At 55.7% G+C, this 23,851-nt stretch overlaps 1 protein-coding gene across 1 annotated transcript in view; it reads left to right on the forward strand.

Annotated features, from left to right (window-relative positions):
• Positions 1–23,851, forward strand: part of SYT2 (synaptotagmin 2) — a 45,175-nt gene that overhangs the window by 15,013 nt on the left and 6,311 nt on the right. Inside the window, exons 2-8 of the mRNA XM_045787640.2 lie at positions 15,274–15,468; positions 16,659–16,825; positions 18,177–18,296; positions 18,754–18,921; positions 19,289–19,456; positions 20,819–20,936; positions 21,894–22,027. Of these exons, the coding sequence (XP_045643596.2) occupies positions 15,291–15,468; positions 16,659–16,825; positions 18,177–18,296; positions 18,754–18,921; positions 19,289–19,456; positions 20,819–20,936; positions 21,894–22,027 (1,053 nt within the window). The 5' untranslated portion in view covers positions 15,274–15,290. The remainder of the gene's footprint in view (positions 1–15,273; positions 15,469–16,658; positions 16,826–18,176; positions 18,297–18,753; positions 18,922–19,288; positions 19,457–20,818; positions 20,937–21,893; positions 22,028–23,851) is intronic.

Here is a 23,851-nt window from a genome sequence, read left to right on the forward strand (position 1 = left end):
AAGCTATCTGCCCAGGTTCGCAGGGCTGAGATTTGAAGCCAGGTCCGTCTGACCCAGAGGCCAGGCACTAATGTGCGCCACGTGGCTGCCCCCCCTACCCCCAGGGCTTGACCTGGCTCCATTTCCTCAGTGGTCCTGCCTCCTAGGTTTGGATCCACATAGAATCCAAGCTGAACTTTCCAACTTGGGATTTTCCTGCATCTCTTCCCTCCTCCAGCCTGTTGGCATTTTGAGGATGTGGTTTGCCCCTCGGGGTCCCTATTCCCCATGTCTGTTCTGACTCCCAGGTCAGGCAGGAGAAAGTTGGCTTCTTCAGGGAATAGAATTGTGCCCCCGGGACTTGCGTGACCCACTTTAGTTTTGGGAGACCACGAGCTGTCAGAGGTGCTGGCGGTAATGGGTATCTTCATCTGAAAAGTGAAGGGCACATCTTTTCCCAAGGGCCTGTCCAGCATCTGGGAGGAAACAGGGGGAGCAGACTGCGTACTCCTCAGGTGAGCCCCCCGCCGGGTGCTGAGGGCACACTGGGCTCCCCCGACTTCGGACTGCCCCCAGCTTGGCCCCCGATGAAATACTCTGCCACCTGAGGGCAGCTCTTTGTGTCCTATGGGGCAGGGAAATTGGACGCGATGTGAGTGTACCCTGCTTGGCCTCCATCTCCTCATCTGTTAAATGGGAATCCTCGTACCAACTAGTACTGCCTGACATGGCTGAGCACGAAATGAAATTCAGCGTGGGATTCAGTAGAACCACTAGGAAGGGGAGGTTTCCTTCCTTGCCCCGGCACGTGCCCCACCCTGTGGGCCTTCGTGATATCTTTCGCCCACACTTAGTCCCGCAAGCTGGGGCTGCTTGGTAGGAGGGAAAGAGCCCTGGGCTGGGTGCCAGGAAATCACGGTTCCAGTTCGCAGTGGGGCCTTGGGTAAGCTGATCTCTGAGCCTCAGACGTCTCGTCACTGGGGAGAATCCCACCTGCTCCGCCTCTGAGAAGTTCTGAGTGTGTCGTCTTCCCCTGAGCTGCTTGAGGAGGGGGCTGAGTCTTCTCGTCTCGTACTCCCGGCACTTAGCCCTGATGTTACCTTCCAGGTTGGATAAGGCGGACAACCTCTGCCCGGTCCCTCATTAAGGAGGGAAGTAATCTTCACGCCCTTCCTTCCTCAGCCTGCGACTCTCCCGAGGTCTCAGCTGCATGGGACTCCCTTTCCTGAGGGAGAAGCCCAAGGCTGCCTGTCTGTCTCCCTCTTCTTGAGCCGTCCAAGGCGGCAGGCCTGCCTCCCCCAGGCCCATGACCTCTCAGGCCCTAGGCTGTGGGGGTCTGGCCTTGACAGCGTGCCCCAAGCCTCCGAGTCTCTCTCCTCCCCTCCAAAACAGGGGCTTGCTGGATGTGGCTGCCAGAGGGGAGGGTGCAGTGCCCAGTGACAGCCCCCCCCTTCTCCGTTCCCTGCTTGCCAAGCCCAGCAGCCAGGCTGCTCCTGGGCGCAGGGCCCGCAGCCCGGCCCAGCAGGAAATGCAGAGGCCGACAAGACACCTCCCACCTGGCAGCCCTTACTGTCGCTGGGAGCTGGGCCTCCTGCAAGTGACTCTGACAGGAGTGGCGCAGTCTCCCCGAGGACCAGGCGGGGCTGGGAGGAGACTCCCCAGCCTCGGGCTCCCTGAAGTGCCCCTCATCTCCTGGCCTGAGGGGGACTGGAGAGCAGAATCCCTGGCTCTTGGTCAGTGCTGTGGCCTCCTCCTGGGGACACGAGGCCTGGCCCGGGGCCCACGGTCAGCACGGACGCAGCCAGCCCGCCGAGGAGCACCGAGGAGAGGAAAGGCGTGTGCGTTCAGGGACCACTCTGTGGGGGGCGCTGTGGCTGATTTTGTTCTCACTGGGCCCTGCTGGGACCGACACCTTGCTCGCCCTGTCTCTGTAGCTGAGGAATGATGCCCGGGGCGTGAGCCCTGCTCCCAGGGGTGCCCAGCTGCTAGGTGCCCTGTCTGAACCCAGCCCTGTTCCAACGTCCACGTTCTCCTCACTGCGCTGGCACCGCTCGTGCCGCTTGTGCTCAGACATTAAGGGCTCCAAGCATCTCGGAAGGTCAGGGGGCCAACGCAGGGACGTTCAGAGGCACTTTCCGAGAGGCGGAAGGAGGGGGAGAGACACCAGGTCCCCTGATGCCTCCTTCGGGTCCCACACCTCAGGCCACCTGTGAAAGCAGAGGATCACCTCGCCTGAGGGACTGGCAAGAGGTGACAGGGCACTGCTGTGGGGTGGGGGGCATGCCATCTTCCCCACCACTGGGGCTCTGGTCTGCAAGGTGCCCCACGCTGGGGTCCGTCCCGCTCGCCATCCAAGCACAAGGTCGTCGCCTGTCACCCCCAAGTCCCCGACAAGGGATGTGGTCTGGGACCCCCGGTTCTCTCTTCCTGGGGCTTCTCACGTTCCCACATGTGGCTGCATGACCCATGCATTTACTCACTTGTTTACACACGTGTTCACGGTGCCGTGCATGCATGTTAGCACAGCCATACGTGGGGTCACACACAGAGCCTTGCCGGTACCCCCCCGCACTTCCCTGTCCCGGTCCTCTGGCGGCTGCTGTCGCTTGGCTTGGCTGGGCCTGAGGCTCGTCTCACAGCGGCCGCGAGCACAGGCCGCCGAGCCACAGTTCTGCTCCGTGACTCGGCTAATGGAGCCTTCCACCAGTTGCCCACCTTCTCCTTTCTGGGCTGTGAGCGTTGACTGGGGCCTTGGAGTCCGTGAGCCTGCGCGGGGTGGGGGGAGCCCTCATCCGTGCCGAGGCCGAGATGGGGCCGGGCTGGTGCTGGCAGCCCACCGGGTCTGCATGAGCCAGGCCTCCGGGGAGGAGGCTCCTGGTGCCTCTCCCTTCCTCCCTCAGAGCCTCCTGGGGCCCCCCCGTCACCCTGCTGTGGCTCCCCTCTCCTCCTCTCCCCAACCACCGCCGCACACCACACACTCACATTCACGCGCTTGCACCCTCCGCCACGCCCATAAATACATCCCGCGCACCAGCCCACGCCTCCACACTCACACGCTCACGTTCAAAGACTCTTGCTTTCGGCCCAGCCTCTAACCCCCGGTCCCTTGGCGGGGCGGTGCTCAGCAGAGCCCGTGTGTTCAAAGCTTGTAACGTTTAGTCAGGAAGAGGATGCATCAATTTTTAATGGTTTTTAGTTCAAAATGAAGATGTGCATTTGGCGTGCGGGGTAACAGGGGCCTCGTTGGGAAGTCCGGAGCCTTTCACATGTGGCAGAGCAGGGAGCTCGTGGATTCGTGTCAGGCAATCGCTAAGAAGCCACCGGGTTCCTCTTGCACGACCGATGCTTCCCCATGGGCTGCCAGAAGCAGCACTCCTGCGTGAACGTGACAAAGGCACAGCACCCCCCCCCCCGGGTCCCACCGCTCAAGCCCTCCACTCACAGCACACACAGAGGCGCTGTGACACTCGGGGGGTCAGGCCTCCGCACCCCCACTGCCCCAGGGAGCCTGGGGGTCGCAGGTCCCCAAGCTGCCATGTATCCCCACTCAGTCAGGGTCCCCCAGCCTTCCAACCCCGTTCCCAAGTATCCTGACACCCAACCCATGGAAGGCCTTTCCTCCACCCCTGGAGAACTGCCTGTGGGTCTGGGAGGCATTGTCAGGTGCAGCGGGGCTCTGGACAGAGACCCAGGATTCTGAGTCTTGGAAGAAGGGGGAGGGAATGCAGCAGGTCCAGGGCGAGAGGGACCCCTCGGCCTGGCAGCACCAGAGGCCCTGTCGGCTGGCTGGCGGGCCTCCGGTGGAGGTGACTCAGCAGCTTCTCCCTCTGCGGGAGTGTGCAGCGCTGCGGTCTGGGCTCAGCGCAAGTCTGGACCCCAGCCCCTCTCCCCACTGCCTGGGGCTACTTTGTCCTGGTCCCAGCTCTGGTCCTGGCTGGGGTCGCAGAGGGACGTGGGCTCCCAGGGCCTGGCCTGATGGAGCCTCCCTGCCCCCCCTGCCCCCCTGCACCCCCTGCATCCTGCTCTTGTTGACTAAGGATGAACTGGAACCTGGAGGCTGCTGGGGGTGGAGCAGGGGGCGACAAAGAGCAGGAGTCGAGGGCGGACGTGACTGCTTCCGTGGCTCAGCCAAGCTGTGTGATGTGAGAACTCACGGCCCTTGGGGACAGGTTTCTTCATTTTTCGGACAAGGGGTTTGGACAGCGCTGTCTGCCGGGTTCCCTGGGCTCCCACAGTCCGGGGCTTCACTCGTCTGTGATGAAGAATAGCCGCAGCCTGAGTCTAGGTTCAGGGACGGCGGCGCTGCGGCAGGGGTGCAGGCCTGCGGGGCGCCAGGGCCCTCGCGCGAGCCTTCCCCTCCGGTCACCACCCACCAGCAGGGCAGGAATGGTTAACTCACTGAGGTGCCAGCAGAGGCTCGGGAGGGGCTCAGTCCCGCCGCTCATCTCCTCCTGTCGCCTGTTACGGCCTCTGCCCGCCTGGGGCCTCTCCTCAGGTGGCCTGGGATTTGCTGATCTCAGCCTCCATGCAAAAGAAGAGAAAGGAGTGTGAGTGTGGTTGCAGCAGGAAGGATCGAAGTTAGACTGCAGGAAGGACTTCCTAACTCTCTGGCACCCTGCAGTGGGTCAGGAGCAGGGTCTGCTTCTACAGACCAGCAGTGGCAACCTTGCTGCAAAGTTGAGGTGCGTGTGGCCTGCCCCAGGCCTCACTGCACAAGGAACTCACAGAGATGGCTGATTTATTTTCAAAATGAGCTAGGAAAGTCATTCATTGAAACTTGATCCTCAGCTTCCCAGGACCAAATGTAGGACTGGAGCGTTGGTTCAAAAAGTAAAGAAAGCAACTTATCGTGGAGTATCGGTGTGTTCAGCCCGCTGGCTTCGGTGGGCGGTGTCTTGCTGGTTACTTATTTCCATCTCCTTACCTTGGCTTCTGCAAGTACAACCTGAGGAGAGATTAAATACGTTGTATCCAGTTAGCGCCCCATTATCTGCATTGAGGCCAGGCCTGAGTGTGATAATCCACAGAAGGGCGGGGTCCCCAGATCCTACTGAAGAGGTTGAGGTGGCAGCGGGGGGGTGAGTGTGTGTGTGTGTGTACGTGCACGCCCATGTGCTTTGGGTGGGGGTGGGGATCAAACTTACTCATCTTTGATGTGGGGTCAGAGCCTCATCAGGGAGGACACCTGGGGGGGCCCATGAGCCAGTTGAGAAGCATGTGGGCCTTCAGAGCTGCTGACACATCCTAGGGCAGGGGAGACGCGGGGTGAGGGAGCAGGGTGGCCTCTGGGAGAGGCAGGGGAGGCCTTGATGGTGACTCCCAAGCTGGGTGCTTCCTGGGTGAGCACCACAAAGCCCCTCATTTGTTCCCTCTTTTACAAGGCTGGGGACCGGGCTCCTGGTTGTGCAGCTGCCCCCCCCCGGTGTGGGGGAGGGGATAGGCAGATATATTTTCGTGCTTCAAAATCCAAACACCACAGCAGGGTGCACAGTGATCTGTCTGCCAATGACTCCTTCCCGGCTCCCCTCCCCTGAAGCAGTGACAGCGCAGGTCACCAACTCCCTCTGCATCTTTCCAGAGCCAGTCCCTGAATGTGTAAGCACATACCGCACACGCCCCCTCCCCCCACCGAAACTGTGTGTACTCTTGTGCACATTCATTGTTTGATCGACATTCTCTTGAGATTGTCCCATACCTGCACCCAAAGAGCGAAGCCCTGGGGCAGGGTAACCTCCACGATGCTCCCACATCGGCCACGAGCCGAGCAAAGCAGAGTGTCTGAGAGCTTCTGTGAGTGTGAGTGGGTGTGAGGCCAGCTCCCAACGCCTCCCGCCTCCCCTCTGCCTCCCCTCTGCCTCCCTTCCATCCTGCCTGACAGGTTATGGTCACCTCGTCTTAGATAACAGGATCACAGCTGAGCTCGGAGCGAGCGCCTCTGGGTGTTTGGAGTCAAGAGGAGAGAGCTTCCGGAGGCCTGTTGTTCTGCTTGCTGGGAGGGCTCTCTGGGGAAAGGGGCGGCCCTCCCTGCTTTGCTGTACCCCAAGGTTCTCTGTTCATATGACCTTCTTAACACCCACCTGCTGTCCTGCGTCTTCCCCTGCTCCGGGCCACTTCCTCGGGTTTGGTCTTATGTGACAGAGAGAAAAATAGATAAGATAAAGAATGAGTCAACCAGGTTGTCACTGGGTCCCTGACACTGCCCCCCCACCACCTACCACCAGGCCAAACGTGGCTGCTCTTCCTGCCAGAGGGGGCCAGAGGCAGCGAGCTAGTGCTCAGAGATACCAGCGTGGTTCTGAGTGTGCAAAGACTCTTAGACCACATGCACCACCTCACCTGGCTCTGCCCACCGCCCCAAACCAGCTCCCGGTGCAGCTACTCCCCGCTCTCAGCCCTCTCACTCCAGTGTGCAGCGGAGCTTGACTGAAATGGCCATATCTTTACTTTTCTCCACCGCAGTGCAGAGGTGGGGGAGGAGGGAAAGCTGGGGAAGGGGTAGGTGCAGGTGGGGAGGGCTCGTTGAGTGGTGGCTGCAGCCCAGAGGTGGGACCAACTTCCCCTGAGAAGCAGAAGCCAGAGTGCTGAGGACTGAGACTGTCACAGGAGCCAAGTGGCCATCCTGGACAGACAGACAGACAGATGGATGGCAGCCAGTGGCCTGGGGGCAGAAGGGAATACCTGCAGGGATTCTCCACTCTACCGAGCTACCTAGCTTCAGCTCCACCCCTGCTCCTTGGGCTTCTGCTCCCCCTGTTGGAGACTCCCCCTTTCTGAGCTTCTGCTGCGTCTGCCCCCCAACCCCATCCCAGGGAGGAGGGAACAGGGAGTGGGAGAGCAGGAGACCTGGCCTCAGGCAGACTTAGGCTCCAGTCATGATGCTGACTGTGGGGCAGGCACTTAGCTGAGCGGAATTTGCCTTATCTCAGACATGACCGTGCGCTCCCAGGAGGATTCATAGAGAACAAGACCGGAGACGTAACTGGTTATTAAGTTCTTCGTGCCTGTGGGTTCCTCCTGCAGCCTTTGATGGAAGCCAGGCGGAGGGCACTGTCCCGGTGCGCAGAGCCTTCAAGGCTTATTTGATTTCCAACCACTGGTCTTGAACTTTAACTTCCCCTGCAAGTCTCTGAATTCGCAGAACCTCAGATCCCACAGTGTGACCGCTGACCACCTGCGTCAGGGTGAGCCAGGACGCGTGCGGCTACTCGAGGGTTCCCGGGTCGCACTTGCAACCCGCCGAGCCAGGCTTTAAGGGCGGGGTGCTGTGGGGGGGGGGGTCCGCACAAGCTTCCCAGGGTCTCCCCAGGAATGAGAGCCTTCCTCATCCCTTCCCCCGTCTATCTGCTCCTAGCTGGGTCTCCCAGGTCCCCCTTCCCCCCCGCTGTCAGACCTTGACCCCTGACCCTGCAGGCCCAGAGCAGGGGCCTCCCCCCAGCCCCCAGCCTGTCTCCCGAGTGTCCCAAGTGTCCCTGTGTTGGTGTCGCAGCACCTTGCAGCCATTCCTGGCTGATGGTGCCATTTCATGCTTTCCTGCTCTGGCAATTCTGACCAGACAGAGGAGTTCACTCTGTCCTGGGAGCCCCTGGAGCCTCCAATCATTTATCATCCTCAACCCTTCCAGCTGGCTGCCTTCCGCAGGACTGCAGCCGGAGCCACGAGTGAGGCCAAGGCAGCTATAAATCCCCAAGGATTTGACTTTTCCTCCTTTGCTGCGCTTGTCTCCGCCTCTGCTCAGATGCAGGAAGCCTGCATCCTAGAGTGAGGAAGAGCCCTGGAAGTGAAGGAGGCGGCTGTGCTGGAGGGGAAGGAGCACTGGATGTGGTTCCAGAAGATTCTGCTCCCAGCGCTGCCAGCAGCATGGGCTGTGTGGCCTTGGACAAGTCACTTCACCTCTCTGGGCCTCTGTTTTCCATAGGAACGGAAACATCTTGTTTCCTTAGCTTCTGGTGGAATAACTACGGAAGAAAAAACTGACCCCAGGCTTCCCCAAGAAGGAACATAAAACTTTGTTGTTTTTAGAACTGCATCCGTGCTCTAGAAATGGTTGGTGATGTCACAGACATTCACAACTGGGTGAGTTCTAAGAGGCATCGCAGACATGAAAGACTCATCCCTTCCTGAACGGATGGTTATGAGGGCCTACTACGTGCTAGTCAGAAATCCCTGTATTCATGAATCTTAAAGTCTAGTGAGTGGAGACACATAAAATGATAAAACACAGACTATGTCGGTTGGTGATAAGTGTTGTAGAGAAAAACTAATGGGGGGAGGAGGTGCCAGTGGTTGGTGGGGTTTGCACTCTCAAAAACGGTCGTCGCAGATGACCTCACTAAGCTGAAATTTCCATGTGGAAATCTGCAGGGAACAGTGTTTCAGGCTGAGGGAAGAGCAGGCTTCCAGGCTCTGAGTTAAGAGTATTCTTGGCATGGGTGAGGATCTGGAAGGAGGCCAGTGAGGCAGAGGGAGGGAAGGAGGAGAGCCCAGCGGGAGGAGTGAGGGCACAGGCTGGGTGTGCAAGGCCTTGAAGGCTGGCGGGAGGACCGGGTACTTGGAGGGAAATGAGCCGCTGTAAGGGTTTTGTTTTAGTAACAGGATCCGTCTGCCTGCTGGGCTGAGAACAGACTAGAGGAGGACAAGAGGGCAAGTAGGGAGACTGGTGAGGAGCCTCCCATCTTCCTCCTCGTGACAGAAAGTTCCCCTGAGGGGCGCCTGGGTGGCTCAGTCAGTCGAGCATCAGCGTTCAGCTCGGGTCATGATCCCCGGGTTTTGGGATGGAGCCCCGCATAGGGGTGGGGAAGAAAGAAGGAAAAGAAAAGCGCCCCCCCCCCTGAGGTGGGCCTTGGAGGGCCTTGGGGCGGGGCAGAGGGACCGAGGGGCCTGGAGCCTCTGGAGTCATGGGGTGGTGGAGAGAGGGCTGCTTTCTCTCTTTTTACATTTTTTAACTTCCTGGACTCTGGAAGACCACAGAGCGAGGGGACAAGGGTCATTGAGTCAGTTTGGAGGGAGTGACTCTTGCGGGGAAATGAGAACGTGGGAAGGGCACGCACCATCCCATTTAATCCGAGCCTCAACTAAAGGCGCTAGGAATGCAGGGTCTGTTTGACAGTGAAGCAGTCTCAGGCTCGGGGAGGTCAAAGACACGAGCCAGGGTCAGACAGCTCATGAGGGAATGTGCCTGACTCCATAGCACAGGGCTGGCTGCCAAGGGAGAGGAAGGGTGGGCGGCCCTCAGAACTGTGCACACCCCCACTTACCTGTCTCGTCACATGCACACACACACACATGCACACGCACGCACGCACACGCACACACACACATGCGTGCTTGCACACGCTCCCCTGGCCTCGGCTGCATGCCCCCGGACCTAGCCTGGTGACTGAGGGAGCAGTCGGATTGAGTCTTAGCATGCCTGTGGAAAGAGCCCTGCCGGCAGAGCCAGGCACTGATGGTCTGGGCGTCCGGGGAAGGACGGGCTCCAGTGTCATCTGTGAGATGACATAACATGCCCAGTGATCTAAGAGTCTGTGTCCTGCTCATTCATTGTTCCAGTCACGCACCAAATGTTTACTGAATGCCTGTCATATGTCAGACGGTAGGGTATCTGCTAGGGCAGGGTCGGCCAAGTTCCTCTTAAAGGACCAGACAGACAGTAAAGGTTGTAGGCTTTCTGCCACAACCATTCAGCTCTGTTGTGCAGAACAGCCAGAGGGATTGTGTGAATGGATGAGTGTGGCCGTGTTCCAATAAAACTTTATTTACAAAGATTAGGCAGTGGGCCGCATGTGGCCTGCGGGCCTTAGTTTACCAAACCCTGCACCAGAGCTACAGGGGTGAGCAAAACAAATGTGGTCTCTGGTTAAATAGTCATAGGCCGCGTAAGTGCTATGAGAGTAAGGACGGAGCCATAGACACATTTCAGGCCTTGACCAGGTGGGAGTGGGGGTGGTGGCAGGAGCCGTGAGTGTGGTCGGGAAGGCTTCCTTGAGGAGGTGCCATTTGAGCTGGGCTGAGACAAATGTGTAGGCATTAGCTCCATGAAGTTGGGGAACAGGGGCACGGCATGTGCAAAGGCCCTGTGGTGTGTGTTGGGGGTGGCGCATGTGTATTAGAAGAAATAACAGAAGGCATGTGTGGTTGGCGTTAGAGACTCAGGGGAGGGGAAGAGGAAATGATGCTGGATACAGAACAGGACGGCCTCGTTAGCCACAGTCAGGATTGTGGCTTGTGTCCCTGGGATGGCTTTGAACCCTAGTGACATGTTCAGATTCCTGTTTTATGAAGATTGCTTTAGTGGCACTTGCAGAACTGACTGGAGGTGAGCGAGAGGAAATACAAGGAATGGAGGGGCTGTGGCAAGGGTCCCGCTGGACCTCTGGGCCTTGGCGCTCAGAAGTAAGTTGGGTTCTTACTTCAGAATGGGGATGTGGCTGAGGCTGGGGTATGCTGGAGGTCACCTGGGGGGGACTCTTGGCCTGTGGCCTGGGAAGAGAGGCTTGAGGACAAACCTTGAGGCAACTGATGGAGTCTGAATTATGATGAAAATCAGGGAGTGGTGGGGTTGAACGTGAGGGAGGTCAAGTACGACCAAATGAAAGGTTTTGCTGGGCTCAGCGACCTTGCGGTCACCTGTGACTACGCAGAGGGCCACATCAATGGGGTGATGGGACAGAAGCCGCCGGGGGCGGAAGGGGGAGGGGCGAGGCGACGGACACCCCGTGCATTGGGGCGTGGCCCTGGGGGGAGCAGGAGACTGAGGCAGCTGAAGGAGGAGGGGCAGGGAGGGTCTTCGTTGCTTGGTTGGTGGCATTTTAAAATGGGAAAAATCCAGTAGAGGGAATCTTTCTTTTTCTTTTCTCCTTCTTCTTCTTCTTCTTCTTCTTCTTCTTCTTCTTCTTCTTCTTCTTCTTCTTCTTCTTTTTTTAAAGATTTATTCATTTATGATTAGAGAGAGAGCAGGTGAGCAGGGGGTGAGACAGAGGGAGAGAATCTCTAGCAGGGCCTAACATGGGGCTCCGTCTCACGACCCGGAGATCATGACCTGAGCAGAAATCAAGAGTCGGACGCTTAATGGACTGAGCCACCCAGTCGCCCCATAGAGGGGATTTTCTTATGCCCAGCCTTTCCCTGTTTCCATTTTTGTTTTGTTTGTTTGTTTGTTTGTTTATGTTATTTGCATATTTTATTCGTTTTGTATCACTCAGTAACTGCCAACTCTTACGAATGTGGTGATGGCTCCAATGAGACGTTCACTGTTCTAAGGTAACTCCTGAGCATACAAATAGCTTTTCCTACAAGTGTATCCTCTACCAGAGAAGAGGTCGTGTGGTCTCGAGGAAAGTAGGATGGTGCAGGCATTGGGAGACCTGGCGACCAGTCCCCAGCAGGCAGTGAATCAGCTAGATCTGAACAAACTGGTTGACCAGGAAAGGTTGGGCAAAAGGAAGAACACGGATCAAGAAGGTGTCCTGAGAGGGTCCAGAGGGGTCGCCTCTGAGATGGAGGGCCTGGCCTTAAATAGGAGGAAAGTCCTCAGCTGAAACAGAAGGTCAGGAGGAGAGGGTGGTCAATATGCATGAAGTTCAGTCGAAGGTCGGTGGTTTGGCCTCTCGTGGGACATTATCAGAGATTTCTTTTCAATGGCTTTTAATAATAACAGGTGAGGTGTTGGGGCCATGGGCAAGCCCCAGGGCCATGGAAATAGAAGATTTGCAGTGTCCGTTGTGAAGGGAGGCACGGTGAGTGGGAATGTGTATGAAAGTTTCCACGCAGGGTGGAAGGGCAGGCTGGTGTTGAGAATCTCCGGGGCGCCTGGCTGCTGTCCTGCAGAATGCTCGCCTGCAGTGCTCAGTGGTCTGGGGGGCAGTGGAGAGGACAACGCTGATAGTGGGTGTCTTAGCTCGGATTGCCGTAACGAAATATCATAAACCAGGAAGCTTATCAACCACAGAAATGTCTTTGTCACAGCTCTGAAAGCTGGGACGTCTGAGACTGGGGTGCCAGCACAGTTGGATCCTGGGGAGAGCTCTCTTGCAGGCTACAGACCTCCGATGTCTGGCTTCTCCCCTGGCGGAAGGAGCCAGCTAGCTCCGGTCTCTGCTCTCTGCACTAACCCCGTTTGTGAGGACCCCACCTGATCACCTAAGCACCTGCCAGGCCACCCGGCCTAACGGCAGGACGCTGAGCATTAGATCTCAACATCTGAGTTTGGGGGGGACACAAACACTCAGTCCCTAATGGGGGAGGGAGGAATTTCTCCAGGAGTGGTGTTTAGCCAGGCGGGGTCACAAAAAGGCAGAGAAGGGGAGGGGTTGTAGGGAATTAGGGAAAAATTTATTGGCATGACGGACAATGGTGGGAAATGAAGATGGGAGGGGTGGATGGTGCCTCAGGAAGGTCAAGGAGATTTCTGGAGGAAGAACAGGCTAGGCTAGGGGAAAGTAAGTGCGAAGGCTGTGAGTTGGGTTGGCGAGCCTGTGACCGGCAGCAGGAGGGCCACTATGGCGGGAACTGAGGGGCTGAGAGCCGAAGACTTAGGAAATGCACTGGGGCGTTAGCCAGGGGCCAGAGGCCCGGCCAAGCCGAGATTTTATCTGAGTGTGATGAAAGGCCATTGGAGGATTTAAATAAATGAATCTGATTGCATCGTGGAGATTAGACTGAGTGGAGGAGAGTGGGAAGCTTCCACATAGGAGGCTATGCGGGACTCCAGGTAGAGGGGCGCAAAGTGGCCGAATTTGGAAATCACTGAATGGAGCTGAGGAATTTGCGGATGCCTTGTGGGGTGATGGCAGGAGGGGAGCTCAGGATGACTCCCAGCACTTTGTAGATGTGTAGCTGAGTAGGGGGCCTGACTCTACCCCATCCGTCTCCGGGTGCCTGACGCCGGGCCTGCCTTTTATCAAAAGCCGTCTTCTCCAGCATCTTCGTTGTTCCCTTGCTCAGCTGGGCAGCTTTGTTCTCATGTTTTTGGTCGGAAGTGGATTTAAAAGTGCCTTCCAGGCTCCGGGCCCTGGAAGAGCCACTGCTCTGTGCTGCGGCTTTATTATTAATAGCCCTACGTTCCTCCAAACAGCTGTTTGTCATTCTCCTCTGGTGATTCCCCAGGAACACTGGAGAATCTTTCATGGGAACTTGGGCCTGACAAGACATCCATTATTGGCTGTTTTAAACTCTTTCCCCTTCCCTCTGGAGTCAGGGTGCATTCTAGGCTTTGACTCACTGCCGCCAAAGTGCAATTTTCCAAAATGTAAATTTGTACATATTACCTGCATCCTTAAAACCTCTGACAGCTTCCCATTACTCTTCAGGTAAAGACAAAAGTCTTTGCTGTGGCCTCTGAGGTTCTGTGCCTGGGCCGGCCTGGCCCACTCTGCCAGCCCCATCTTGACCCAGGCTCCCTCCAGTCCGGTCTTCCTTCAGATTCTGTGCTCAGCACACCGCTTACTGCCTCCGGGCCTTTGCACATGCTCTTCTTGCTGCTCAGGCTGCTCCTTCTCGCCTCCTCACTTGGATATTTCCCATTATCCTCAGGTCTCAATCAGTTCCTCAGGAAAGCATTTTTTTCTCTCCCAGATTAGGTCAAATGTAGCCCATTATAAACACATACCGCCAAGTATCTCTCCTTTGTGGCATTTCTTAGAATTACAATTTTATATTCTCTTATGTGCAGTTTTTTAATTCACTTTATGGTAAGTTCCACAAAGGGAGCATAGTATGAGCTCAGTAAATTTGTTAAGTGAATGAATGAATGGTTCTCACATTTGTCCTCTCACTCCATCCCCTCTGTTCCTCCTCTGGTCTGGATCCATATCATCTCTGGCTGGTCTGTGGAACCAGCCCTCTGCTGGACCACAGCCCCAGCTTCCCTTCCTCCAATGCCTGTGGAGCTATCTTCCCAAAGCCCCACTTTTAACAGAGCAGGCCACTCCTGCCTTAAATGAACGCCACCGCAGTAATATTTTTACCAGCAAAAACTTGGAAACCATCTAAACACCTAATAGTGCAATGGTTAAACAAATATGGTACTTCCATGTAGTGGGGTATTATTTAGCTATTTAATCATAAAGGAAAATTTTAATGATAAGAGAAAAGGTTGGGGGCGTGTGGGTGGCTCAGTTGGTTGAGCATCTGACTCTTGATTTCCGCTCAGGTCACGATCTCAGGGTCCTGGGATCGAGCCCCACGTCAGGCTCTGCATTTAGCAGGGAGTCGGCTTCCCTCTCTCTGCTCCTTCCCCTGCTTGTGTGTGCACGCGCTCCGTCTCTTTCTCTCCAAAATAAATAAATACGTCTTTTTAAAAAAGAGAGAGAAAGGGCTTATGATAAAATCTTTTGTTAAAAAAAGCAGGATGCCGAATTACATGCAGTATGGTCTCAACATGTAGAACACGCTCTGAAAAACCGTTACAAAATGCTCCAAAAAGTGAACCTGAGTTATGTCTCGATGGTAAAATTATGGGCAGCTTCTCTTTCAATCTCTTGCCCTCCCTTTTCTAGAGATGTTGATGTAGATTGAGGGCAGGAATGATAACAGCAGGAACGATAACAAGACAACAGATAACGAGGTCGCGGAAGAAGTTAAGGAGGAGACAGGCTCAAGAAGGAGTCTTCAATAGCAGAAGCTTGCCTCTTTCCTAGAGTTCTGTGGTTGGATTTAAATGAGATAGAAGAAAGCGATTAGGTTTACAGGTTTTTTTTTTTAAAGATTATTTATTTATTTATTTGACAGAGATAGAGACAGCCAGTGAGAGAGGGAACACAAGCAGGGGGAGTGTGAGAGGAAGAAGCAGGCTCATAGTGGAGGAGCCTGACGTGGGGCTCGATCTCGTAACGCCGGGATCACGCCCTGAGCCGAAGGCAGACGCTTAACCGCTGTGCCACCCAGGCGCCCCAGGTTTACAGGTTTTGGAGTCAGACTGACTGGTTCACACATCAGTTTCAGAACTTGCCAGCTAAGTGACCTTGGAAAAACTGCCTGACCTCTCTGAACTTCCATTTCCGCATCTGTTAAAAGGGAATAATAATCACACATTAGGCTATTGTTTAGATTAAATGAGGTCATGCATGGAATGTACTTTGCATAGTGCCTGACTCATATATGTCCTAACTTGATGATGACTATTACTGTTGTTGTTTCACCACAGTTGTTAATATTATGGGAAGTATCTTTGAATTATAAAGGAATTATTATTAATAGTCTATAGCTTTTGAAAGAATTTTCCTGGTCCTTTGGGTAGAGCTTTCTGCACTCAGACCTCCGGGATGTTCATCTGCTCCCATCTCCTCTCATCTGCAGCGATCCCCTCTGCCACCATGAGGAACATCTTCAAGAGGAACCAGGAGCCCATTGCGGCTCCTGCCACCACCACCGCCACAATATCAACGGGACTCTTAGACAACTCTACCGAGAGCGGGAGTGTTGGGGAGAGTAAGGAAGACATGTTGACCAAAGCGAAGGATAAATTCTTCAATGAGTTCCAGAAGATCCCCTGTGAGTGTCCCAGGTGGCTGAGAGGGCGGGGTGAGGCTAGGGTTAGTGAAAGGCCTTGTGGGCAGGGCAGGGTGGGGAAGAGTGGGGAGCACCACTGGGAAGTGTTTGGCCGCATGTTTGGATTCCAGGATGGGTTATTTGGGGAGTCCCTTCAGGAATGGGGGAGAGTGTGGTCCGACACTAATAAAGGGAAGAAAGGGGTTTATGTGCCCCAGTTTCCCAGGGGGGGAAAAGTTCTTACAACTTAGAAAATTGTCAAATGTTGATACCAAAGGAAGATGAAAAATCATGAAACCGAAGTCATTATTGAAGTTTTCTAGTCATATTTTGTTTCGTTTTTGTTTTTGTTTTTTAAAGATTTTATTTATTTAGTCAACAGAGATAGAGACAGCCAGCAAGAGAGGGAACACAAGCAGGGGGAGTGGGAGAGGAAGAAGCAGGCTCCCAGCGGAGGAGCCTGATGTGGGGCTCGATCCCATAACTCCGGGATCACGCCCTGAGCCAAAGGCAGATGCTTAACCGCTGTGTCACCCAGGCGCCCCTCTAGTCATATTTTGAAACGACTTTAGTTTGGAAGACAGAAAATACCTCCTGTCATCCTCCCATTGCTTTCTGAATTCTTGGCCAAGGTTGTAGAGGCGTCACCAGAGATTAAGGGGAGCAGCACCCACCAGTGGGAGATGGTGCTTCAGGACCACGGAGAGCAGCCCAGGTCCCATACCCAAACGTTCGAGTTCTGCAAAGCTGAGCCTTCTAGGTCCTTAAGGAGCTTAGTCTGCTGGCTCTGGGTCATCCCTGTCAAGACCGGGTGTAGGGAATGGGTTGAAGGGGCTCTTCCTATACCTGGGTCAGAGAAGGACATCTCATTCTTTCCAATATAAGCCATAGATCAAACGAGTGAAAACTCAACAGAGCCTAACTTATGTTCTATCTTGTATACACCTGGCTGCTATCTCTCAGTTCGGGGGCTATATCCACAAGGGCTGTAGACTAAGGAGAGAGCAAGACATTAATGAAAAGACATGCAAGAAGATGCGCAACTTATACGTCAATCACTCATGAGTGTGTAGTTTAAAAAGGTGGAGTGTGGGCGTGGGAGTTCATAGTCTCCACCATTTTAGCCAATGCTGTGGGGCCAGGGGACCTGAGGCAGAGCACTGCTGACTTCGGGGTCCTCTCTGTGTGGGCAGTACCACCCTGGGCACTGATCGCCATTGCTGTGGTCGCTGGCCTCCTGCTCCTCACCTGCTGCTTCTGCATCTGCAAGAAATGCTGCTGTAAGAAGAAGAAGAACAAGAAGGAGAAAGGCAAAGGCATGAAGAACGCCATGAACATGAAGGACATGAAAGGCGGTCAGGTAGGATGATCCAGGGGTGGGAGGAACGGAGAGGAGCCCAGCCCAGCTGAAAGGTGAAGCAGGGTCTTCTGGGCTCCACAGCTAAAGCAGTTCCCCTTCTTAGAACTCCACACGTCCTCCCTTGCCTATTGGCTACATCTCCAGTGAAATGTTGTCTACCCATCAGCTGGTGGGAAGGGGGGACTTATTCACGTGTTAGCACGGACTCATCCTTGAAAAGACAGAGGAAGAGAACAATATATTGACCCCCAAAAAGGCTATGGGACAAAACACTGGAAAGAGAAACACCAACCCACCAGGAAACCACCACTGGAGTGACCTTGTGTTTTCCTGCCTTTAGGACAAAAATCTCACTGGAGGCATCTACTTGGGATGGGTAGGGGATCGAATGAGGTAAAAGAATGGTCCCAAGGCACCCAGACAGGGCCAATTGGAATCCATCTCTCTGATCACATAATAATTTGGTTTATTTACCCCTGTTTTTTGGGGTTGATTGGCCTGGAAAGGTACTTTGGTAAACCCTAGTTTCTTCTTTTAAGTTTACAAAGGCCCCTGTGTGCTTCACTTTTACCCACATTCGTTCATTTGTTTCGGGAGTGACTAGGAGAAATCTCTTGCTCAGGAAATCAATACGGAGGATGGAAGGCAGGGCCTGATCTCAAGAAGTCAGCCAGAGATTAAAGCCTTCGAGTGCTTGTGTGTGCATGTCTATACATGCCTGTATGTGTGTGAATGTGTGTGTGTGTGTGTGTGTGTGCTCCAGAGAAGCCTGCAGTATGAAGTCGGGGTAGGAGGAAAGACTCCAGGAATGATCTGGGTGTAGCCCAGCCTGGTCTCACCAGGTTCCTGGGACTTCAGGAGCTGGTCTGAGATGTAGGATTTCTTCTTACGTCATTTTTTTCCTTATCTTCTCACCTCTGTGGACTCTCCGTACTCCTGAATGCCCGAACTGTGCTCCTGGTAAGTCTTGCCCAGGGTGGGTGGGGCCTGAGCTGGGGCAGTACTGGGGAGGGGCTAACAAGGGAAGCGCCTCTCCGGTACCTCAAGACACTCTAGAGCGTTGGCACGGTGCCTGGCCGCATAGGACTGTCTTGCAGGGAGAGAGCCTCACCCAAACCAGAGCCACGTCTTCAGGACACAGGCTGGGGCTCCGGGGGGGGGGGGCTGCCTGGGGGCTCTGAGTGGCTGTGCAGAGCAAGTCCCCAGGACAGTGCCACATTCCTATTCCTCGCCCCCACACTCAGCTTCAAGTGAGGGTCTGCACAGAGGGGCTGGCTTTCCGATGGCCCTGCACCGGCCAGGCTCCGTTCTCTCCTCTTAAGCCGATCCTCCTCTTGCCCAGCCCCCACAGGATGATGACGATGCAGAGACCGGCCTGACTGAGGGAGAAGGTGAAGGAGAGGAAGAGAAAGAGCCAGAGAATTTGGGCAAACTGCAGTTTTCCCTGGATTATGATTTTCAGGCCAACCAGGTATGAGGGCTGGGCTGGGGGGTGAACGGGGGACGGGGCAGAGGGCTGGGATTTGGGTGGGAGGGGGATAGAAACGGCTCCACACTCCACCTCAGCCCATAGGCATTGCTCCTTTCCATGGAGTGGGGTGGGCTGGAAACCACAGGCAAGTACCCTGAAACATTGACTCTGCCTTGGCCACCAGCCTGCTCTAGAGAAGGTTCCCTGGTTCAGATGGGCCCTGCTGTAAGCTTGCCCGCCAGCCTTGGGCAAATCAGTTGCCCTCTTAGCTTCCATTTCCACTGATGCCATGCCAAATTCCTGACGGGGAGATGAAGACCGGTCTTCGTCTCTAGCACCAGCCTGTTCCCACCTCCTCCCGCCCCCAGCTGGGAGGGGTTGGTGCATGCTGGGTCTGGAGCCGGGTCTGGTGTTGGAGCAGTCCTGAGACTCAGGGCCCCCCTCGTTCTCTCCTCAGCTTACCGTCGGCGTTCTGCAGGCTGCTGAATTGCCTGCCCTGGACATGGGAGGCACCTCAGACCCTTATGTCAAAGTCTTCCTTCTTCCAGACAAGAAGAAGAAATACGAGACCAAAGTCCATCGGAAGACACTGAACCCCGCTTTCAATGAAACTTTCACCTTCAAGGTGATGTGGGCGGGAAGGATAATGCCAGTTCCCTCCCCGATCCCAATTCCACTTGAGTTTTGCAGGCCTTTCCCTGGTCCTTAGTCCAGGCTAAGACTCCGGAATGAGCTCAGGCTAGAACAATGGCAGGTTGGACTGTGGACATGTGTGTGAGGTCACTACTCAGGCTCCTGTAGGACTGGGACATCCCCCTCCCCTCACACACTCAGCTCTTCGCAGAGCCCGAGGTTGTCTCTCTGTGTCTGCAGACTCAGGGGAGTCCTGTGGGTTAGCGGGAACAGAGCTCAGACCCAGGGTCCTGCCCACAGCAGCCCCTGGAGGTGCGTGGGTTGTTTGACCCCTCTCTGACCCTGCTTGTGTCCTGTAGGTGCCATACCAGGAGCTAGGAGGCAAAACCCTGGTGATGGCCATCTACGACTTTGACCGCTTCTCCAAACACGACATCATCGGAGAGGTAAAGGTGCCTATGAACACCGTGGACCTTGGCCAGCCCATCGAGGAGTGGAGAGACCTGCAGGGCGGGGAGAAGGAGGAGGTGAGAGGGGAGACCGGGTGGAAGATGAATGTGGCTGCCCACCTGGGTTACCACCTAGTGGCATGACAGGGAGAGGGTGGGCTTTAGAGTTAGGTGAGCCGGGTTAGGGTCCCAGCTCCACACCCCCAGCTGTGTGTGGCCCTGGGCAGGTCGCTTAATCTGTTTAGACCTGGGTTCTCTCCTGTAGTCTGTTTTTGCAAGTGAGATTATCTACCTCTGTAATGCACCTGGCACCCAGTAGGCATTTGGCATCTAGTAGGTACTCAAGTAAATAAGAACACCATCATTATTTTACTCCTAATGTTCTGCTGTCACTTAGGACCAGTGATTCATGACTTCGTGCCTCAGTTTACCCACAGGGAAAGCCCACATTTATTTTAAAGCCTTCTCAGCATGGGGGCTTGTCCTCCCAGCAACTGCTACAGCATTCAATCACTTACCAAACACTTATTGAGCACCTACTGTGTGCCAAATACTCCATTTTAGCCACTGCTCCTTCCAAGCATCGGTCCTTTGTCTTGGTCAAGCCCCTGCTGTGGCCCCGCACAGTCCCAGGTGGTGATGGAGGAGGGGAGAAGAGACACTTAAGACACCATTCCTTGCCTTGGGGCTCTCACGCTGTGTGAAAGCAGGGCCAGCACACCTAAGCTGGGATATGGGTGAGGTGGTCGGAATCGGCCCGAGTGGCCCCGTCTCTGAGAAGCTCGACTCTGGCGTGATGTTGGCAGAGCTCTTAGGAACCAGCAGCCCTGGGTTCTCATTCTGACCCCAGTGCTAAAGTGTTGTGGACTTTGTGGAACTCTCACTGGTCACAAAGAACCCTCGACTTGTCTATGTGAAGGTGTTGTGGTGACAGTAACCTAAGAAAAGGGACGCAAAGTGCTTTGAAGACCACGGGTCACTCTGCAAGTGGAATGGTTGACCGGGAGCTACCTTGGGGGCGGGAGGAATCAGGGAGGAAGGCTTCCGAGACGCTTAGTTTCCCAGTGTCCTTGGAAATGAACCCTTTCCAGTGGACCACGCCCACTCCTTCCCACCTCCCCCAGGCCTGGGGTAGGAGCCTGGCCATACCTTGCATCTGTCCAGATGCAGCCAGTTATCACCCGCACACTCCTGCTCGCAGCCTGTGCTTTGCTCCATGCCCTCCTGAGGCCATGGCTCCTGCAGCGCCACTCTCAGGGGCTCTGTTGAACTGCAGCAGGAGGCCCTGAGACCTTCTCAAACGTCACAGATGTGGGGATTGGGGACCCAGAGAGCTGGGGAGGCACCACTGTCTTGCTCGTCTCGGCAAGGAAGAGTGAACTGTGCTAGAAGCGGTGGGATGGCTGAAATGACCCTGATCCTGCTCTTCCCCCTGGACAGCCAGAGAAGCTGGGTGACATCTGCACCTCCCTGCGCTACGTGCCCACGGCTGGGAAGCTCACTGTCTGCATCCTGGAGGCCAAGAACCTGAAGAAGATGGACGTAGGTGGCCTTTCAGGTACATGCAGGGCTTCTGGCTGCCATTGGGTGGCACCAGCGAGCCAGTCACTGCCTAGAGCCCTCCAGTCACTGCCCAGAGCCCTCCGTTCACACACCCGTTAGAGGAGCACTTTCCTGCCCTGGGACACAGAGGGTATCTCCGAGCAGCCGTGGGTCCTGAGGGCAGGACCGTGGAGCAGGAGACGCCCAGCTTTCCCTCCTTTGCCCAAGGGTGCCCTGCCGCCACTCTGAGCTGCCAGACAGTGTGGGCCATGGAGGAAAGATCAGAGAAGCTTCATCTCCCAGTTGAGTTAGTGGCTTCTCCCAGGGAAGTGTAGGAAGGGGATGGGGTGCAGCCCAGAGCTTGCTTCTCTGTCGTGTCACCAACCATCTGGGACCCTCCTCCAGGAGAGGCGCTGCTGGAGGGGACTGGGGTGGGGAGCGCTCAGAGTGGGGCTGGCGCACAGCACTGGGTCTGCTGGGACAGGGAGCACGCTGCCCCTGCCGCACCTTCCTGGGAGTCAGGCCTGTGGGCGGGCTCCACCGGGCAGGTCCATCGGCTAACCCCAGCTCTGCCACTGACCGCCGTGTGGCCGGGGGCACGTCATTTCCCTTCTGTGGGCCTCAGTTTCTCATCTGCAAGGTCTGAAGGATTGTGCTGAATCAGGGATGGCCTTTAGCACTGCTCTGTCCCCTGCCTAGGACAGATAGCACCAAGGGACCCCCTTACTGCTTCTGGAAGAGGCCTTCCTTAGTCCCGCATGCAATGCTCCAGGCCCGCAGTGGTCCTCGAGGTGCAGCCCGCTTGCTGCCCCTGAACTAGACGCTGACTCCATTTCTTTTGGACTCGGCAGCCCGTGCCTCAGGCCCTGCTGGGTGCCTGGCCTTGGTCGGTGGGCGCTCTGGGAGGCGAGCGCGTTTGCTGGGAGCGTGGGGGCTGAGGCAGCCGCTCCGGGCTGGGGCTCTCCCTGTGCAGATCCCTACGTGAAGATCCACCTGATGCAGAATGGCAAGAGGCTCAAGAAGAAGAAGACGACGGTGAAAAAGAAGACACTGAACCCCTACTTCAATGAGTCCTTCAGCTTTGAGATCCCCTTCGAGCAGATTCAGGTGCTCGGGCGTTCGGGGACGGGGGCACAAGCGGCTGGGGCGGCACGCGTGCCCTCGTGGGGCTGCAGGGAACTCACACAAAGGCCCCCAGGCACCTCGCTCGGTGGGGGGAGGGCTCCGGCTCTCACGGTGCCATCCTGGGGCCTCCTGCCCGGGGCCTCTTCTAGAGCGTTCCGCTTTTCTGAGATGAACACGAGCTATTCGAAACAGTTCTACGAGTCATTCCTTTAGGACCGGGGGGCCCACGAGTGTGCGGTGGGCCGGTGAGGTTGGAGCTGCCGAGGAGGTGGGGGCAGCCTCCTCGTCTCCCTGCTCTTCCTGGTCCAGCCACTTCCCACCTTGGTCATTCTTCCTCCACTTCTGCTGCTGCCTAGGCCTGCCCCCAGCTACCCCTCCGCCCCTCTTCCTCTCTCCTCTTTCCCTCCATCCTTTCCTTCTCTACTCTCTCCTTCCTTCCTCCTACCAGCAGTCTCTGTAAGTGTTGGAGGTGACACCTGTTTTTCACCACGAAGGGCCACGAGTGGGCTCTGAAAATGGCACGAGTTGAACATTGCATAGTGCTGGATCGTCTTGGAGTCTTGATCTCTCCCTCTTTGGAGTAAACTGCCCCCTCTTCTCTTCCTCCCCCCCAACCCCCTCCCCCGCCCACCCTAGGGCTGGGAGGCAGGGGTGCCAAGGGAATCGTCAGAGCTGACTCCATTATCTCTGGAGAATTCTTCAAGGGGACAAGGGGCAGCTCAGTGATAATGGACCCCAAGAGGAGTCCTCCTTGTAGAAAACTTAAGATTGATACGAAGTGTGCTGGCCCAGGTGTTTCAAATTCGATATGCCTAACACCAGTGTAATGATCTTCCCCGCACCCCTCCCAGCCAAACCCGCTTTGTCTGCTTCGTCTGCCTTCTGTTTTCAAGTGAGAGACCTGGGCATCATCTCAGACCCCCTGCCCTTTTCTCTCCTTTCTCATTTATCCAACATACTTTGCTGAGTGTTGCCTAAGTGCCAGGAACTTGCGAGGTGCTGGAGAAACCCATGTGTAGAAGACACGGTCCTTGCTGTCAAGGACCTCACAGTCGGGAGGGCAGCAGTAACGGGCCACTGAAACACAGGGAGATGACGGCTTCACAGAGCACGGTGAACAACACAGCTGAGGCTTCCAGAGCAAGTTGGGTCCTAAAAGGATGAGCCTGAATTGGGGTGGGGGGCAGGCCAGCGAAAGGTGCAGATTGTCCCCTCGGCCAGTCTGACTGACCACCAAGTCCTCTTGATTCTCTTCCCTCAACACCTCTCCAGTCTGGCCCCTACTTCCATTCCCACCGCCCCGCCTTGGTTCAGGCCTTCACGACCCACCCCCCAGACCCCGCCACGGCCCCCCAGCCAGTCCCAGTCCCCCTCTGGTGAATCTCCCAACTCAATGCCAGGGTTCTCTTCCTTCCTGGGATCCTCCTCTCTCTACCTAGAGAAGCCCTCAGCCCTCACCCCTCACCTCCCAGTTTCTGTGTCACCTCCTCTGTGAAGCCTTTCCTGACTGACCAGAGGAGGACTGTCACCTCATCTGAGTTCCCATAGTACCTTTTGCTTCCGTCTCTAGCTTCAACTTTATCACTTCAGGTTGTAAGTTTATGAGTACATGTCTGCTGCTTTCGTTAGAGATGATGTTCACCTTTTCCCTTTTCCTCAGCGCCCCGCACCCCCAGGCCCTCAGCAACAGCCGGAGCACGGCACATGCTCCGTAAGTGCCTGTTGGTAGAAACAAAGGCTGTTTCCAGAAGGTGCAGCCTTGGCCTCCGTGTAAGTTCGGTCTTCGCTGGAGCCAGAGAGGGAAGC

This window comes from Ursus americanus, chromosome 2, assembly GCF_024610735.1.
Source record: "Ursus americanus isolate L20-20 chromosome 2, mUrsAme1.1.p, whole genome shotgun sequence".
Taxonomy (NCBI): domain Eukaryota; kingdom Metazoa; phylum Chordata; class Mammalia; order Carnivora; family Ursidae; genus Ursus; species Ursus americanus.